This window comes from Maudiozyma barnettii, assembly GCF_903064755.1.
Source record: "Maudiozyma barnettii strain CLIB 1767 genome assembly, contig: KABA2_04, whole genome shotgun sequence".
Taxonomy (NCBI): domain Eukaryota; kingdom Fungi; phylum Ascomycota; class Saccharomycetes; order Saccharomycetales; family Saccharomycetaceae; genus Maudiozyma; species Maudiozyma barnettii.
Window position 1 is genome coordinate 411,576 of NW_024545241.1, and position 19,004 is coordinate 430,579.

At 29.1% G+C, this 19,004-nt stretch overlaps 5 protein-coding genes and 2 non-coding genes across 7 annotated transcripts; 5 read left to right on the forward strand and 2 right to left on the reverse strand.

Moving 5' to 3' along the window:
- Positions 1–407: 407 nt before the first annotated feature.
- On the forward strand, positions 408–1,286 carry DCI1 (putative dodecenoyl-CoA isomerase DCI1; the record flags this gene model as incomplete). The annotated part of the gene is made up of 1 exon (XM_041550251.1): positions 408–1,286. One exon carries the CDS (start codon positions 408–410, stop codon positions 1,284–1,286), a length of 879 nt encoding a protein of 292 aa, XP_041406185.1.
- Positions 1,287–3,688: 2,402 nt separating this feature from the next.
- KABA2_04S04048 (uncharacterized protein) lies at positions 3,689–7,648 on the forward strand (the record flags this gene model as incomplete). Its single annotated transcript, XM_041550252.1, has 1 exon — positions 3,689–7,648. One exon carries the CDS (start codon positions 3,689–3,691, stop codon positions 7,646–7,648), a length of 3,960 nt encoding a protein of 1,319 aa, XP_041406186.1.
- Positions 7,649–7,959: 311 nt separating this feature from the next.
- Positions 7,960–8,655, forward strand: SYC1 (cleavage polyadenylation factor subunit SYC1; the record flags this gene model as incomplete). The annotated part of the gene is made up of 1 exon (XM_041550253.1): positions 7,960–8,655. The coding sequence occupies one exon, from the start codon at positions 7,960–7,962 to the stop codon at positions 8,653–8,655; it is 696 nt and encodes a 231-aa protein (XP_041406187.1).
- Positions 8,656–10,231: 1,576 nt separating this feature from the next.
- GAC1 (protein phosphatase regulator GAC1) lies at positions 10,232–12,283 on the forward strand (the record flags this gene model as incomplete). The annotated part of the gene is made up of 1 exon (XM_041550254.1): positions 10,232–12,283. The coding sequence occupies one exon, from the start codon at positions 10,232–10,234 to the stop codon at positions 12,281–12,283; it is 2,052 nt and encodes a 683-aa protein (XP_041406188.1).
- Positions 12,284–12,879: 596 nt separating this feature from the next.
- KABA2_04S04114 lies at positions 12,880–12,950 on the reverse strand. Its single transcript has one exon. It is a non-coding gene; the product is annotated as a tRNA-Gly (tRNA).
- A 2,279-nt stretch (positions 12,951–15,229) lies between these two features.
- Positions 15,230–15,301, forward strand: KABA2_04S04136. Its single transcript has one exon. It is a non-coding gene; the product is annotated as a tRNA-His (tRNA).
- Positions 15,302–17,024: 1,723 nt separating this feature from the next.
- On the reverse strand, positions 17,025–18,537 carry GLC7 (type 1 serine/threonine-protein phosphatase catalytic subunit GLC7; the record flags this gene model as incomplete). Its single annotated transcript, XM_041550255.1, has 2 exons — positions 17,025–17,786; positions 18,361–18,537. 2 exons carry the CDS (start codon positions 18,535–18,537, stop codon positions 17,025–17,027), a joined length of 939 nt encoding a protein of 312 aa, XP_041406189.1.
- Between the last annotated feature and the right edge of the window lie 467 nt (positions 18,538–19,004).

Consider the following 19,004-nt stretch of genomic DNA (forward strand, 5'->3'; position numbering starts at 1 on the left):
TCCAAGCTAGGGCACTACATAACTATATATTTATATATATAGTTATGTGGTTAATATGATTTTTCTTTACATAACGGAAATATATATATATATCTTACATAGAAAAAAAAAATGAAATTTCTAGTAAAAGGACAGACAGAGAACAGAGTGAGAGAGCGAGCGACACATATTAAATATCGGACCTTCACAATGGGGATAAGGAAATTAGAACCGGATGTCAGTTATTTTCTCCAATAAAATATATATTTCAATGATCTTCCAATATATATATATAACTAACAAAAAAAAAGTTACATGGTCTAAATATGTTTATGTCTTATTGTAATTAATATAGGTTTAAACCTTGCACATATACTACTGCTACTACCCCTAACAAAACAAAACAAAAAATAAATCTGAGACACAACATGTTGTCTTCACCAAGAGTATCACACCGAATCGATGAGAATATATTTATTATTGAACTTTGTGACACTGATAATTTAAATTCTTTAACATTCGAGGATTTTCTTTTAATTGCGACATATTTAGAATTAGCTAATGAAAATTCTTCGATTAATTTTACCATAATTCAGAGTTCAGGTAAATTTTTCAGTGCTGGTGGAAAATTTACATCTGTGTTGGAGTTAGCGCCGGATTCCACTAATAATAAAAACCAAGAAGAGGCAGATGAAGCTAATACTGAATTAAGAAAACTGTATACTTTAATCGGAAGTGTAGCCACTCCGAACGTATATGTGACGAATGCGTTTGTTAAACATACCAAGCCTATAATATGTTCATTAAACGGGCCTGCCATTGGATTGAGTGCCTGTCTTGTATGTTTATGTGATATAGTTTATTCCATGAATGATTCTGTTTATTTATTGTTTCCATTTAGTAGTCTTGGATTTGTTGCAGAAGTAGGTAGTTCTGTTACGTTGTATGATAAATTAGGAATCAATACCACAAATGAACATTTATTTTTCAGTACAAAGATTCCATTTGAAGAATTGAATGAGAAGATAATTGTTAAAAATTATAATTTGGGGAAGGATCACGATGATCATATTGAACAAACTAAAAAATTTAATTCTAAAGTGATTTCTGATTTAAAATTGAAAAGTAAGCATTTGAGTCTTGGTAGTCTTCAAGAAATGAAAAAATTACTAAGTTTTGAAACTAATAATAAATTACGTCAAGCGCAATCTTTAGAGACTAATTCAACTTTACCATTTTGGATTAATGGGGAGCCATTCAAAAGATTTAGAGAATTACAACAAAAGAAGAGAAGACATAAATTGTGATAGCAACAATCTCATTATTTCCCCCCATCCATCCATCCATCCATATATATAAATATATATATACATATAATTGCTTACTCCCACCAGTATAAATCAATGTCTAAAACCTTATATAAGAGAATAATACTTAAGTAAAAATAATAATAATAAATAATAAATAAAAATGTCAAGTGAAAACATCATCACATCACTTGAAACGACAAGTATAACATTACAATATAGGACATTTATCCTTGTTCATGTATAATCACTACAGTAGATATTGGTTTACAGAATTTAGTAAATTATTAATTTGTCAGTAGCAAGCAATGACTGTATCCACGGCCTGCGCTGTCCATATTTCATGTCCGTTGTATGTTCCAATGCTGTACAGAGTAACATAATTGTGCACAAAATGACTGTAGCAGAACCACAAATTATTCAGAAGAACGCTGTCAATATCAAAATTGTAAAAATTAAATAGCACATTTTTCTGTTTATTCATTTTGTGCTGCAAAAGAAGAGAAAGAGAGCAAAAAGGAATGGAATTATTCAAACGAAAAAGACAAACAGGGACAAATTTTTCCGGTCCGAATTTTCATCTTAAAACGGTAACAAAACCGGCAGCGAGACAAGCAGATTCCCCAAAAGAGAATACATTGATTGAATGAACGAATAGGAAAGTTTTCTTATTCTTTATTTTTTGTTGCCGTTCGCTGATTGTGTCTGCCGATTAACCGGATAAAAACCCTCCAGAGAAACCCCCAAGAGAGGGTACGCGATATATACATATATACAGAGATACATAAATATGTAAAATACCTATATTCTTTAAACCACAGGGTGCACAGAAGGCCTCCTACAACACCACTACAGATTGATGCTTATCAGTTGTTTTTCAAATTTCTGTTTTTTCTTTTTATTACAGAGAAATGATTTATTTGCTTCTTCTTCTTCTCGGGTTTCCACTGTGCAATGTGTTCAGTTTCTAAATTGAAGCGGGGTATCGAGCCGATTGTTTCACTGTTGCTTTTCCAATTTATTTAATTGAACTCTTTTCCTTCCTTCTTTTGTATAAGCCCGTTTGTTAGTTCTAAAGACATCGAGAGATTCTTTGCAAAAACCCACCAAATGGAATAAATTAGAAATGAAATATTTCATTTCTACTTACAATAACATCTGCTTAATCTTAGTTAAATAGGAAACGAGGCAGCTAATTTTATGCTTCCTTTCATAGAGAGAGAGAGAGAGAGAGAGGGTTGCTACATTTCTTGAGAACTTACTCAGAGCAAGAAAGAAAGTTTCTCTGTTAGATTAACAATCTTATATTATTAAATAAGAATAAATAATAATAAATAGACCTCATTTTAAGATCAAACAAAAATGTTATTATACAATGGATGGACAATTCTATTATATTTTATACAGGGTAAATCCATCTGCGTATAATTTAATTTGGTTTATCATTATCTCTTTCCGTCATTACCTCCTAATATAGGTACCAAAACAACTTTATATATGTTGCCTTAAATTTTATAATACTTCTTTATTTTCATTCTTCTTTTCTTAAAAGTTAAGAATTGTTTATTATATCATTTCAAAGAGTAATATTAATAAAATATTGACGAATTCGAGCTTATTTATTACTCTGCAACTCTATCTTTACTGTTATAAGAATTTTTGGCATCTTTTGTTGATTTCAATTTTTTGTTTCAATTTTTTTTTGCTTCTCTCATTATTAACCGGGTATTCCAATTTAACGGGTTAAAAAACACAGTTCTCGTTTTGGGAAAAAAACACATCCATATACGTAAATTGAATATTTTCATAATAATAACACACTTTTTTATTATTATTATTATCATTTTTTATTATCAGATTAGAAGATTATTTTGACAATAATTGAATCCAAAAGATTCTCAACTTAATCAGGAAATTCCAAACTCAATTAGTCAAAGTAATATTTCATTACATTTGGATACCACTTTTTAAAAGGAGACATATATTGGAACACAAGTACGTGCACCAAACTCATATGAACAATTGACATATAATTTCTTTCCAGCTAAAACCAAAAAAGTAAAGTTATTAAAATTCCGGATTATTAAGAATTGTTCAAAGGACATCACACTCTTCAAACAAGATTGACTTTTATTTTCCCCCGTTTATTGTTTACTCATAATCCATATACCTCTCCCCACTCACCGTTTTACGTTTAATCTTCGAGAATATATTTTGTTCCTTTTACAATAGACACATTGATTTTATACTCTAACATAATTTAACGAAAACAACATTCTTTTTATTTTTTTTTGAGGGGACTCCCTTAATCATAACAATATTTTCAACACACACACACACACACGGATATATCTTTTTAAACCTGATCGAGCAAACGTTAATCATATAACAAACAAACAGATATGGGACGTCCTAAGAAAGAAGTCAGTGAAGAGAAAATCGAACAATTCCAAAGAGAATTGGAACTGGCAGGTGATAGAACGGATATTTTATTACAAGACAAAAAGGGAAGATCAAGATCATGCTTACTTTGTAGAAGAAGGAAACAACGGTGTGATCATAAAGTACCTAGTTGTACTGCTTGTTTGAAAGCTGGTGTGAAATGTGTTCAACCGGTAAGATATGTGAATGCAATTAATAACAATACGGCTAATCAAAGACAAAAGAGTAATAGTAATAGTAATGAGAAAATTCATAATCATTTGACTAAAGATATTGATAATCGAGAGGATTCAGAGATAAAACCAAATAATATAATCCATAACGATCATAAACACTCACAGAGTATAACGTCATCTCCACAGTTAGAAAAAAATTCTTTGAAAAATAATTCAACTAATAAAAAAGTTAGTATGAAAAATAATACTAACAATCAACTAATACCAACCAAAAAGGATGAATATACAAAAGTTCTGGAGAAAAAATTAAAATATTTGGAAAAGTTAGTAAGTTTAGAACCAAATGGTCCTATATTCAATAAAAAGCTTGAACAATATAAGAAAATTTCACATCTATTGGAAACCACCAGTTCTCCAGAACCAGAAAATATAATAACTTTACCTGCACCGCATGTAGATAATAGTCCAGTTGTGTTACGAACGGGAACTCCAAATAATGTGGCTTCACCTGCGAACACAAATGGTTTGGCCCCATTTATCAAAGTCTCAACATCATTTTTCCAAAGACAAAGTGGAAATCATATCAACCAGCAATCTGTACAACAATCACAACCTCAAATTCTAACAGATCGCAATAGCATACAAAATTTACATTCTAATCAAAGTAGTACGAGTATCAGAAATGATACATCAGCTACTCCAGTTGCAACAATACTACAACATAATAATACTAATATTCCTTTACTTTCGTCAGACTCAGTAGATTCAATAGATTTCTCAAAGTGTATTTTTGCCAAATATAACTTAAAGGAATTTTACTCATATGATCCAGCATTTGAATTTGATGAAGAATTATCTCGCTCATTTTTAGATACTTTTTTCACGCGGTTGCAATTTAAATATCCATTATTAGATGAGCATGAAATTTACGAATTTCATGAAAATTATATTAAAAATGCCATCTATTCATATTCTGATAATGAATTTCATTTTTGTTGTGGTAGAATGTGGTTGGTTTATACCATTGCAGCATGTTTACACATGACAACAGGGAAATATAAAGGCCAACCACCAGTACGATATTTTTCTACAGCAATAAGACATATCACTAGATGTGGTGAGAAATTAAACTATGGTCAACGTATTGAATTATTAACATTATTAGTTTTATATCTTTTGAGAACGGATCGTGATACCATGATTCTTTATGATATTATTAGTGATGTTATGAGAATATGTAAAAATGAATTACATTTAAACAAATGGGATCCACAGGATCCAAGTGCTAACAAGAAACTTAGACTGTTTTGGTGTGTCTATTTATTAGAACGGATGATTTGTGTCTCTGTCGGAAAACCATACACTGTAACTGAATCAGAAATTGATTTACCATTTTTCAATGAGGATTCTTTTAATACGAAGAATACTAAGATCCATAGAGGTGTACATTTTATCAATCAATCATTAAAATTAAGAAGAATAGAATCGAACTTTGTTGAAAAATTGAAAATATTACCGAATAATGGTAGACCAAACAATAGTAATAAAAAAGAATTACGTAAACAGTTACCTTTATTGAAAAATATTTTCCATGATTTAGAAGTTTGGAGATCAAATTGTGTTCAGACATATGTGAAGAATTTTGAGAATGAGACTTTAAAATTGTATTACTATCGATCTGTGAGATTACTCATTCAACCATACTTAGAAGCTTTAACCCCCGAAGATCGCTTATTTAGAGAATGTCAAGCTGCGGCAGGTCAAATTTGTCAATTATACAAGATATTTCATCAAAGAACAATCACTGGTCATTCGACCCCAGCAGTCCATACAATATTTGTCGCAGGTGTAACATTAATTTATTGTATGTGGTTAGCAAGAAATTATGATGATGAAAGACGTAAGAAATTAGGTGATGTATCAAAACATACAAGACCTCTTGTTACAGCAAGTTTATTTTCCACTATGGACGATCTGAGGGCCTGTTCTGTTTGTCTTTATGTCATGACTGAACGTTCTGATTTTGCTAGAATCTTTAGAGATACATTTGATCAATTGATGAATGCTACGGTGGGTAATTTAATTGAACGTTGTGGTCCAAATTCTTCAGAATTAATCTATATGTCAAACACGGGAGATAATCTACAAAGTAATATCTCTAAGAAGACTAAAGGGAAAGAAAAGAATGCTAAAAGTAATAATAATGACAATAAAAATAATTCTAAAAGTAATAATAATGATAATAAGGACAATATGGCTGGGGATTTAAATTCTAATAGTGAGAATATAGGAGAAGGGAACAATGAAGATTCTGAAACAATTACGAGTGGTATGCCACCAGCAATGAACAGAACGTTTGGTAAGAGACAAGCCGAGGAACATGTTGGATTTGTTGAAAATTCGCAAGTTGATCTAGATGAACAAAAGAGAATGAAACAAAGAAGAGGTATGCTTGAAAAGATCAGCGTTCCAAGAAGTCTATCTCATTTACTAACTAATAATGATTCAGATATTAGATCTGAGGAGAAAACCGAGGAGAAATCCAATGAGAATAATGCCAGCACCCCTAGAATATCTTCGTATTCCTCTGTTTCATCATCTTCGGAGAAAATTCTTCCTTCCTTCAATGGTTATAGTGTCGAAAATAGAATGAATAATAATGTTATTTCCGATATGACTCCTAATGTAATCAATAACAACAACATTAGGGACTTCAAAATTGATACAAAGGTTATTGCGATGGATATGAAGGACAAACAATATATTGTTAAGAAGCCAATAAATATAGTCGAATTTAATTGGAAGAATTTTGAACATCAAGCTTTTTTACAACAACATTTTGCACAACAAAATTTACAAGCTTATTTAACAGCACAAAATCATTGGTCCGGAACAACTACAACGAATCCAAACAGTGGGGATACTGATATGGCATCTAATTTCAATAACAACAGCAAGATTGCTTCGTCATCCATACCGCAATTCTCAATAGATGAAAACAATATCTATAGGCCTGCAACAATGCCACCGTCACAACAACAACAATCATCATCAGAATCAAGTGTACTATCGTATAATGGTAATAGTAACCATAATGATAACATTAACAATAACAATAACAATACAAATCCTTCATCTATGAGAGAAAAATTGAATGAACTAGTTGGTAAAACTAATGAACCTGTAGTTGATAATAACAATAGTAATAATAACAATGGTAATGTGTTGTATCCAATACCAATGAACAATAACCACCACAACCCCAACCACCACCACAATACTAATAATAATGGTACTGGTAGTTATGTACCAAATGCCGCTGTAACATTTTCTAGTGGACCAAGTCTGAATGTGGCATTACCTGAAAAGAGTCCCAATCCCAATGATATATTATTTAATAATGGTACACATGATATGATTAATAATATTTCTACATGGACTACCAATTCCATTAATGAAATATCGGGACAAATGCCACAAGATGGTATTAATACTATACAATCCGAACCATTTACGACAAATATTCGTCCTACAGATTACCCAAATAATGATAACAATAACAGTAACACTAATAATAACAATGTAAATATTGTTAATGTTTATCAATATAATCAGAATAATAATACTCATAATAATGAGGCGAATACTACTAATAATAGTAATAGTAATAATGGCACAACAAGAGATGATAAACCTGCAGAAGAGTTTTGGAGAGTTAACGATGATTATGGGTTTTTGACATGATATATATAAGATATATATATATATATATACAATCAAATAATTTAGCATATAATAGTAATAATATTAAAACAAGCCATTTTTTAATTAATTTTATTAATATATATGTACCGTTGTAAGTGATTTCCCAAGCATCGCGAAAAAAACGTATATAAAAAAAAAAGAAAAAGAAAATAAAACAAGATAAAGAAGATTAGCTAGTTAGTTACACATAATTACCAATATCAAGATGGAAAGAGCCAAAAAACAATAAACAACACCCATAACTTAGAAATCTGACCGTTGAACAATTTTGTATTTAATATAGCAATACGATGACATTACATACTCTATATATTCCATCAACTTGTTCAATTACCACTATATATGAACAACTTGTATTAGCCTTTGAAACTTCATATAAAGAGGCAGGTAATAATAATAATAATAATAATAATAATGGAATAACTATTCAAAGACGGGATAGATCGAATTATACCAGTATTGAAATATATTATGATAATCAAATTTTTATAAAATTTAGTAATATTGCAGAAGATAATAGTAATGAGGATGATAATACTAATAAATTATTCACTCAATTAGAGTTTGAAATATTTGACAGTAAGAGCTCAAATGACAAGCTTCTCAATATTTATGAATCACTTTATGACACTATTAAACTTATTATATTGAGTTGCTGTTTTAATAATAATTCAAGAGACAAACAAATAGCTGCCTCTACTCTAAATTTCTCAAAAAATATGCCAAGTTCTAATAGTTCTAGTAGTACTAGTAGTACTAGTAATAATAATATTATATGCTCTTTATTAGAAGAGCAATTTGGAGAAATGTTTAAAAATCCGGCAAGTACTAGTGATAGTCAACAAGGAGTTATTACTACAGGCAAATATAGTGTACTAATAGATCTAGAACAATTGCGTGTCGTAGAGAGTGACTCTGCACCCTTAAAAGGTCGTGTAGAATCTGTTCTTGCCATAGGTAAATTATTACGTACTCCACTATGTTAAATAAAGCAAGCAAAACAAGCAAAACAAGCAAAACAAGCAAAGCAAGCAAAGCAAGCAAAGCAAGCAAATAAATTTTCATGCAAGGTGCTCATTTCACTACCACTATGTGATAAATACAAAAATAATTCTCCGAGACAAAAAATTGTTTTCATTTCCCTTATAGTGGGGATACTATACCGAGTGAGGGAGAACAAACTGCGTGTGTGCACTGTACTGAGTACGTTTTGTTGAGACTTCTTGTTGTCAATTGTTCCCCCACCCTTCTGGAAGAGCATGTCTTAAAGGGGGAGGAAACAATACATATATATATAATATATAATATACAGACCACCATACCATCTACAGAGAGAAGTAAATATGCCTTCTGAACACTGCACGAATTTCAGCGGGCACAGGACATTTCCTTTTTCACACTTTATCGTTCCCCTCTTCCTCTCCCCTTCTCCCCTTGAGTAGCTCATTATTGCCGAGAAAATCTGCTCTAACTCTCATTATACATAATATATATGTATTATGCCTTATGTATATTACGTATGGGAAATACGCGCACTCACTCACACACATATATATATATATGTGTGTGAGTGAGTGCGCGTTAATCTACTGAATTTTAGTAGAAAACACTGACATCCCCCCTTAAAAGTGCACACACACAGATTATTGCTAATATTATGCTCGAGCTGTTTTGTTGGAAGAAAGTGAGGAGAACAGATACAAAGAATGCAACTTTTGTGAAAACATTGCAACAAACAGTTTTTCAATTGTTCTGCCGCACTGTCGTAGAGTTGTCGCACTTTATTGGGTTTGCTACCTTATTGTACTGTGATTGTGTCGCACAACTGTGTCTAATCTTTGCATGGTATTGTAACATTTTGGGATTTTAATAGAGCGGGGGAAAGAAGGGGGGAAAGCGGTTGAAAAATGGAAACGAAAACGAAAATGAAAAATAAACAAGTAGCTGAAAAGGTTAATGCACTGCAAATGGGAAGAGATCAATAAACCAACACACACAACATGTATATATATTTACACGTATCTACTTGCTTTTCTCTGTGTTCTTGCTATACTCATTGCCCATTCTTTGCATATGCACAATATATTTACAGTATCAGTATCAGTACATTATTATCATTATTATTATTATGGAGTTTTTTTATTTTAGTTTTATTTGACTTGATTTGATGTGATTTGACATCATATTACTTTTATATAATTATATCGTTATTTTTTGGTTCAAAATACATGGCTTCTATCTTTTAAAAGGTGATTAATAATTTTAATGGATTATTATTTTTTAAAAATATTTCATTTTCCTTTGAACTTGCTATCCTTTAATTTCATTTTTATTGCAAAGAATAAGGAGTTTTATTTTATGTTATGTTATTTGTTCTTTTCTCTTGTTACTATATCTTTGAAACGTATCAAAAAAATTACCACTACAAGTAATAGAGTAATATTGTGATTATATATATATATATATCTCTAGATAGATATAGAAAAAAACAAACAAACAAACAAACAAACAGATATATATAATCATACTAAAAACCCACATTAATAATAATCACATTACAATATGATAATACCACAATTACCAAGTAGTAATATTAAAACTAGATTTAGATCAAAATCAACAAAGGAATTATCTTCAATTTTGAAAAAGACTCCATCAATATTTAATAATAGCAATGATAACACTACTAAGAATATCAGAATTAGAAGTAATAGTACACAAAGTTTGGGTAGTAAAAAAAATGTACGATTTTCAACAAATTTAATTGCTATTAAGAAATTCGATAAATTTGCCGAACCTATTACTATCTCTAATGAAACATCCCCCGATTTATCACCTTTATTAATTCCATTAGATATGACATCAAATAATAATAATGATAATGACGACGATTCTTGTTGGTTTCACGATTTAAATTTAGTCCCAAGATTAATCGACATTGAAAATAATTTTAATGAATTTCATTTCAATAATAAAAAAAATAAATTATTTTCTCTGGATGATGAGGATTACAACTACGATAATGACGAAGATTTAAATTATTATTTTAATGAAGCTGGTACTTTAAGAAATGACAACAACAACAATTCAAATCCTACATCTCCAACTAAATCATGTACTGACGATCCTTTATTACAATTACAATCTAATCAAAATTTAAAATGGGAATTATTATCTACGAATATTATTAATAGTAATTTGATTTTAACTAACGATTTTATTAAACATTTTATGCATAATCAAAACATCAAAATTCAATCTTTGAAAATTAATAATGAAAATAAATTAGCAGGTTATTTAATTGTTAATAACTTGTCTTTTGAAAAATATATCGAAATTAAATTCACTTTTAATAATTGGCAAAATATTCATTACGTTAACGCATCATTTAATAAAATTATCTCTCCAAATTATGATCAATTTAAATTCGTTATCGACATTAATTCTTTTAAATTCTTTTTAAATTTGAAAAATTTATTAATCAATGATATTCTAAATATCGAACTTTGTTGTAGATATGATGTTAAACATGAAACTTACTATGATAATAATAATTACAATAATTATAAAATGGTATTGAAAAGACCAATGAAAAAACAAAATGAAATCATCCCTAATAAAAATGATATTTTAAATATATCAAACGTACAAGATAAAATCACCGCTTCTGCATCAAAAGCCGACTCGTTAAGAAGAGTAAGTAGTATGAATCCTGTATCAAGACATCATACTAGAACGTTTAGTGCTGACACTGATTTTTTCAATACTTCTCCATTGAAAAATATTTATTATAATAAAAAGATTAGTATTCCATCAACTACTACAACCACAACTAGTACTACTGGTACTAATGTTGTAGTACCGACTGCATCAAGGATTATTACGAGTGCTAGTACACCTCATCTAAATGAGAAAAATGTTTTGTCTTTCAATTCGGACCTTTCATCTATTTCTTCAAGTTCTATATCGTCGGCAGCTTCCTCTACATCAACAGATTCATCATCTTTATATTCATTTCAAACAGAAAACGATACAACCCCAATCATTATTAAACCATTACCAACAAATATTTTACAATTACATGACAAAAACAGCATCAATGATGACCAACCATTAGCAGAAAGAAGAACAAGAAGGAGGGAAAGTAGTCCGCCGGATGTGTCACCTTTGGAAAAGACTTCTATACAGGATAGTATTCTTAACACTGCAACGACACCGGGGATAGAATGTATTAATAGTTACCTTTCTCCATCATTGGCAGATATTAAAGATCAATTATATTTATCGCCATCAAAGGGGCCATATGAAACTAAAAATGTATTTAATGATAATAACACAATTACAAGTTATTCGGAAAGTGTTGCCACTGATGCAACATTAATTAAAAAAGTCTCAAGAAAAAATAAAGAAGAATCTATTATAGATCCCTTAGATAATGGTTCAGATAACATTAGTAACAAGAAAACAAAAAATAAACATTCTACAAGTACACCATCTTTGGATTCAGACTATAAATCATTATTAGACTCATGTTGTTTTTACACTCCAACAGCATTAAGCCCGAATGAATCCTCACCAAATAAATTCTCATTCATGTCATCAATTGCAGATTAAGATACTCTTAGGTTTCTTTATTTTGTATTGATACATTTTATTAAAATATTCCATTCATAAAACATTCTTTTTGTCCAATTTTCATTTCATTTCATATTAATTATTAACTGTTTGAAATTTCAAACTAGCTAACACATACGTTACATCCTCGAAATGATATACTATTAGATTGTGCGTTTCGCATTATGTTCACTAAATTTTTGTATTTTTATCCATTTACTTATATTTCAATTCTTTTATAATATGTGTATATATATATATATTTTGCACTAATCGTTATTCAATAAACAAATTAGTTTCATCATAAAAAAATTATTGCTTTCTTTTTATAAGTTGTACCAATGAAATAAACAAGACGTCAAAGTACCTCTATATACGTTTTCAATTCTCGAAGTGTTAGAAGAATTTATAACTTTGTCTATTTCGACAAAAATACTGACAACTAAGATTTAAAAATATTAATGACATTTCCTATAAAATTTTCCGAAAGAATAAAAGAACACAATACCAACTACTAATAAAATAGAATTTTAAACGTCAAAAAATGACAGTGTTTAACATTTTCTGATGACAGATTCAAAAAAAATAAAAATAAATGCGCAAGCCCGGAATCGAACCGGGGGCCCAACGATGGCAACGTTGGATTTTACCACTAAACCACTTGCGCGTTTAATTCTGTAATTTGTTATATTGGGATCTCAGATGATTGAAGACAAAAATATAACAGACGGTTATATTTAATTACTATTACTATGTTGTTTATGTTGACGTAGATTGGCAAAAGAGTAGATACTAATAGAATTAGGATTGGGAACGATTGTCATTTCTGTAGAGAGTCTGAGATTGTCGGAAATGTTGTGGGAATATTAAGTAGCGATACTTATTATGGTAACAATTCATGAACAGATAGAACATACTTGTATGTTCTATAGCAACTGTTCTAAAAGGATCACGTGGTCACTAATTATCACGTGACATGTATATTATAATATCGGAAAAACTATTAGAAGATATTTTTCCGATAACGCGCGATGCGCTTCAAGAAAACTTTTCCTGCGATGAGATGCCCATTGTACATTACTTCATTTATTAAAGAGATACTATCTCCTCGAGATATATCTGGGTATCTATCTATATATTTATAGGATTAGCTTGTATACTACTTTATGTAATAGATCAACGAATAAAAATTATACAAGCAATCTTTATAGAAATGACAATCGTTCCCAATCCTAATTCTATTAGGATCTACTCTCTTGCCAATCTACGTCAACAGGAAATATATTAGAAGAGGGATAATGACCAAGGTTGTGATCTATTGATAGATTCATCCCGCAATGATCTATTGATAGGTTCATCCCGCAACAACTTAATAATAGATTACTTACGCCACTGTCGAGTGAGTCTATAATCACGACAATGATAATCCAACATATATAAATGGAACAATATTTCATTTATGAATATAATTGTTTCCATAATTTACTTTATATATTTTTATATAAGATATAAAAAGATGAGACGACTATAAGTTGATTTTGTAATATAATAAAATTTGTTCAGTTAAATAGAAGATGTCTAATTTACAATTTTCCCATCAGAGATAGAGTGTTTGCCTCTATTAGTCTCTTCAAACTTTACTTTATTTAATTCGGATATTTTTTAATACGATAATCGATCAGTCTCTTTATATTGTTATAATATAGAAGTAGCAATACTTAGTTATTACAATTTTATGTTTAGTAAGAAATTATTACTAACTGTTCAATATGATTCTAGAACATTCTTTAAGAATGATTAGTAAGCAAGTATTACTAATTGTTTCATAAGTGTCTAGAACATGTTTCTAGAATGTTTAGTAAGAATACTATCAATATTTGGTAGACTGTTTTCCTTTTCCAAAAGTTTAAAAGGAACACATATTCTAACTTTATATATATACACAATCTTCCTTATATAGACTTACTTTATATAACATAAAATAAACCACAAGATTATACATTTGACTATCTATAACTGAGCTGAAGCAGACATACTGTGGTTAGACTTATATTCGTTCATTATTAAAGGTGTTAGGTATAGAGGTGAATGGTGTAGCTTAAGTTTTAATGTTAGGTAAGCAAAATATATTTGTTATATTTCTCTTCTATTTGTAAGTGATTATTTATTGTATATAATTTATAGAACGAACAGAATCTAACTTAGAATGTAAGTTCAGAATTCTTTGTCTTTATATATCATTTATTTTATCGAAGTTTCGTTTCTTCTTATTACCTAAACGATTGTTAAGTAGTAAACTGATTACCTAAACGATTGTCAAGTAATTGATTTGTTACCTAAACGATTGTTGGTTAAACGATCGATAAGTAATGAACTTATTTTCTAAACGATTATGGCCTAAACGACTATTACCTAATAAAATGTTTATTTCTTATTAGGACATCTTAGATATCTTGATTTCACATAATTTCTGTCATATAGATATTCAAATGTATAATCTCGTGGTTTATTTTATGTTATATAAAGTAAGTCTATCTAACAAAGATTGTATACATATAAAGGTAGAATATGTGGTCCTTTTTGTAGAGAAGCTAAAATAGAGGTTTTATCTCTAGTGTTAAACAGAGCTGTTGTTGTTAAACTGCTCATCTTTTGCGCATAGTAACGTTGGACTATGTAGCTCCAATAAACCCAATGTAGGGGGAACGAATACTACATTATGCAGTATATACCATGTGTTATCCTATATACGGCAAGGCAGCACACTCTAAATTATACTTATATTAGCTACCTTCACCTTCAGATAGGTTAAGCTAATGTTAGCCTTTTTAATGCTGCCGCTACATTTCTACAAGGAACATATTTTCTGAAAAACCCCACTTATGATTTTAGATATACAATTAAAGCCATGTATATAAATATTTCTTAAAAAAACCAAGAAAAAATGCCATCTTAGTATAATGGTTAGTACACATCGTTGTGGCCGATGAAATCCTAGTTCGATTCCAGGAGGTGGCACATTTCTTTTTCTTATTTTTTTTGCCATAATATTCTATTATTACCTCTGACAGAGAACACCTTGGTCGATAAGTAGATGCATTATTGAGCTATCATTATATGTAGTATTTGGGAAATTACTTTAAACTGATGTACTGTTCAATATGTGATTGTTTTTCTTTTAGGCGGCTAAGCTTTTTCTAGGCTTCTCCCATTTCAAATAAATTATAACAATACTATTGAGAAAACAAAATATTAACACAGGAAACTGTTTGAAAAAATAACTACTATTTTCTGAAAATCGTTTAACCTAAAATATTGAATAAATAAATGTTTTTGCCAATGTTTCGTTTAATTAAGAGGATGAACAATGAGATTTTATTTTGTGGTAAATTAACAACAACAATTTAACGTAATGAATCTATGTAGAAATTAATGCAATTAAAATATTTTAGTTACATTATAGGTTTCTAAATGTTGTTAACAAAAAAAAGAATTAGTTCTGATTTTGTGAAGTAAGATATTTAACTTGGTGAAGAACAGTTTTCTTTTTGAAGGGCGGTAACAACAAATTAGTAGGCTTTTTAGTATAAATATATTTTGTGAATAGATACCATTCAGCTTGAGAGAATCTGAGTAAAATATTTTTTTATATATCCGATGATAAAAGACAGTAGGGACAGGTTCATTCATTTAATTGATTTAGATTATTTACGTATATAACAATTGTAAAATAAGAAATTTGTATCTAATATTAAAACGAGACTTTAAGCTAAAATACAGAAATGGATATGTATACATAATATAGAAATATAAAAAGATGAAGGGAAAGAAATTCGATAAACAAAGATGAGAGGGAAAGATAACAGAAAAAAACTAACATTTTGGTTACCATATTAATAGGAAAAATAGGAAGGCATAAGATTTGGTACAATTAAAACAACAACATCGTTATGGAATGGGTTAAGAGACTTACATTAATCGTATAGTTCACAAACTAATAGAAACATATGAGGATAATCATACTAAGAATGAACACACAGATGATCAAAAACAACTCCAAATTGCAATTCTGTGTCAATCATTATTAGAAATATATGCAAAAAGTAAAATGATATGACATGGAATGATTAAATGAATAAAAAATAAAAATAAAAATGAATAAAATGTTCTTTTGAATTGCATTTTGGGAATGATTTTGTAATATCTTAGTATCCACCTATTTGTATGTTTTGCTTCGTAGAGAATAAAATGTCGTTGTCCATAAGTATAGTTCAATAGTTATCTGCACATAATATTTATGAAGATAAGTTCAAGTTAGGTCAAAAACACACACACAGGAAAGACTTGAATATAGATGAGAATGGAATAGCATTAAACATACAAACAAAAGAGAAAAATAAAATCTTGAATTTTATTTTATTTTATTATTAACTATGTTCTATTTGATATGTGATAATAATAATAATAATAATAATAATACTATATCTTTCTGTTTTGAAAGAATTTTAATTGGGTGTAATAATGTAATGATTAAACCATATATTTCGTTGTTATTGTTTTCTGTTAAACACAATTGTATAAGTCTCTGTTTCTTTCTTTTCTCTCTCCTATAATAAAAAGTGTGGGGGATGATGATGGGATAACCATAATTAATAAATTATATCTTTAATCTCTCTTTGCTAATGTTTTTTTAATTATAAAAAAAAGAAAATTTGTTAAATTTTTTTCTTCATAACGTTAGTTATTTCTTCTTTCTACCACCTTGTTGTCTTGGTAAACTCTTCTGAGCGGGTTTTAAAATTTGGAAAGAACATAATAAACTTTCATCTACACTCATCATAGCACCTGCATTATCGAATTCACCACAATAATTTGGAGCACTAAATAGAGTAACTAATTGTCTCTTACTGAAAAATTCATAACCATCTTCAACAACTTGATGAGCTCTACAAATTAATTCCATATCTTGTTTCTGTAAGAATCTGTTTACAACATCTGGACCAAAAGTAAATGAAACACCTCTATCATTTTCACTCCAACCTACAATATCTTTATCTGGATCCGACCATAGTAAATCACAAAGTAAACCGACATCTGGAATATCTGTTGGCCTCATAACTCTTCTAATTTGTTCCATACTGTTTAAATCTGGAGATAAACCACCATGCATACAGAAAATTTTTTCATCAATAATAGCAGCAATTGGTAAACAATTGAAACAATCTGTGAAAGTTTTCCATAATTTAATGTTATAACGTCTCTTACATTCATCATAAAACCCATATATTCTATTAATGGAAGCACATTCATGATTACCTCTTAAGATAAAGAAGTTTTCTGGATATTTAATCTTATATGCTAATAATAAACAAATAGTTTCTAAGGATTGTTTACCACGATCAACATAATCACCTAGAAATAGATAATTAGATTCTGGAGGGAAACCACCATATTCGAATAGACGTAATAAATCATAATATTGACCATGAATATCACCACAAATCTGTCATAAATTTTTGTTTTTAATAAACAAAACATAATTTACTTAAATATTAAGTAAAAAATAATAAAGATTGTTCATTAAAATATGAATTTGTTAGTAAAAAGTTTTTTTTTATATCTTTTAAAAAAAGAGATGTTTTTTATGTTATGTTTTATCCCCATTATTTGATAACCATAATAATGACTAAACGTTCATCATGTTCATTATTCGAAATATTTTATTCATTTATGGTCATATCCGCGGTGCTAAAACAATTATCATTTCATATTTTATTATAGCTATTTTGAAATCTTTTCTTAGGTAATCAAAATCAAAAACAAAGAGGCAAAAAAATCTTTTAAAGCGTGGGCAAAAAAAAGGAGTAATAATAATGAACTAATCAAAACAAAGAAAATAAAAATGGGGGAAGAGCTTAACAAAAGACAGATCAGACAAACATTGAATAGAAAGAATCAATAAAATAGCCTGAGACTATCATGATACACTCTTCTAAATCAATGTTATATCAATCTAATATTGTTAAACCAAAAAGGGAATAAAACAAAAACAAAACAAAACAAAATTCTCAACATACTTTAATTGGAGCTTCTAATTCAAGTAGAATGGGTTGTTTAATGAATATAGATCTTGCCTTTGAACATAGATATCTAATTTCATGTTCTTCTAAATCAACTTGTTGACCTGGTTTTGAACCACGAACTTCTAATAATCTGTCGATGATGTTATCCACATCGATTGTTTGTGTCTCCATGATTCTTTAAAACAGATGTATTATTATTAGTTGTATTGGATACGAATAGGATTTATAATGATAATCTTTATCGTTCTTTTAAATGAAAATTCCAAATAATTAAAAAGAAGAACTAAAAATGAACGACTTTTTTTTTTCGATCTTTTTCCAAAGGATTAATAACTAAATGTAAATGTACAGATTTTGAAAAATATAACCCACTAAGATTAATTCAATTTCTATATTATATTATATTTCTTTCTTACCAAATTTAAATTCTTTAGTATGCTTCGTTTTTTTTCTTTATAGATTTTAGAATAAAAGAAAAACGAATAATAACGACAACAGACGACAACAAAAAGGGAGTTGGGCAAAAATAAATAAGTAAATGTAACTGTACTACTGGTTATATATATATATATTACTTGGACTAAATAATCAAAATAAAATAAATGAAGTATATATAAACATAAAACACCCTTACTAAA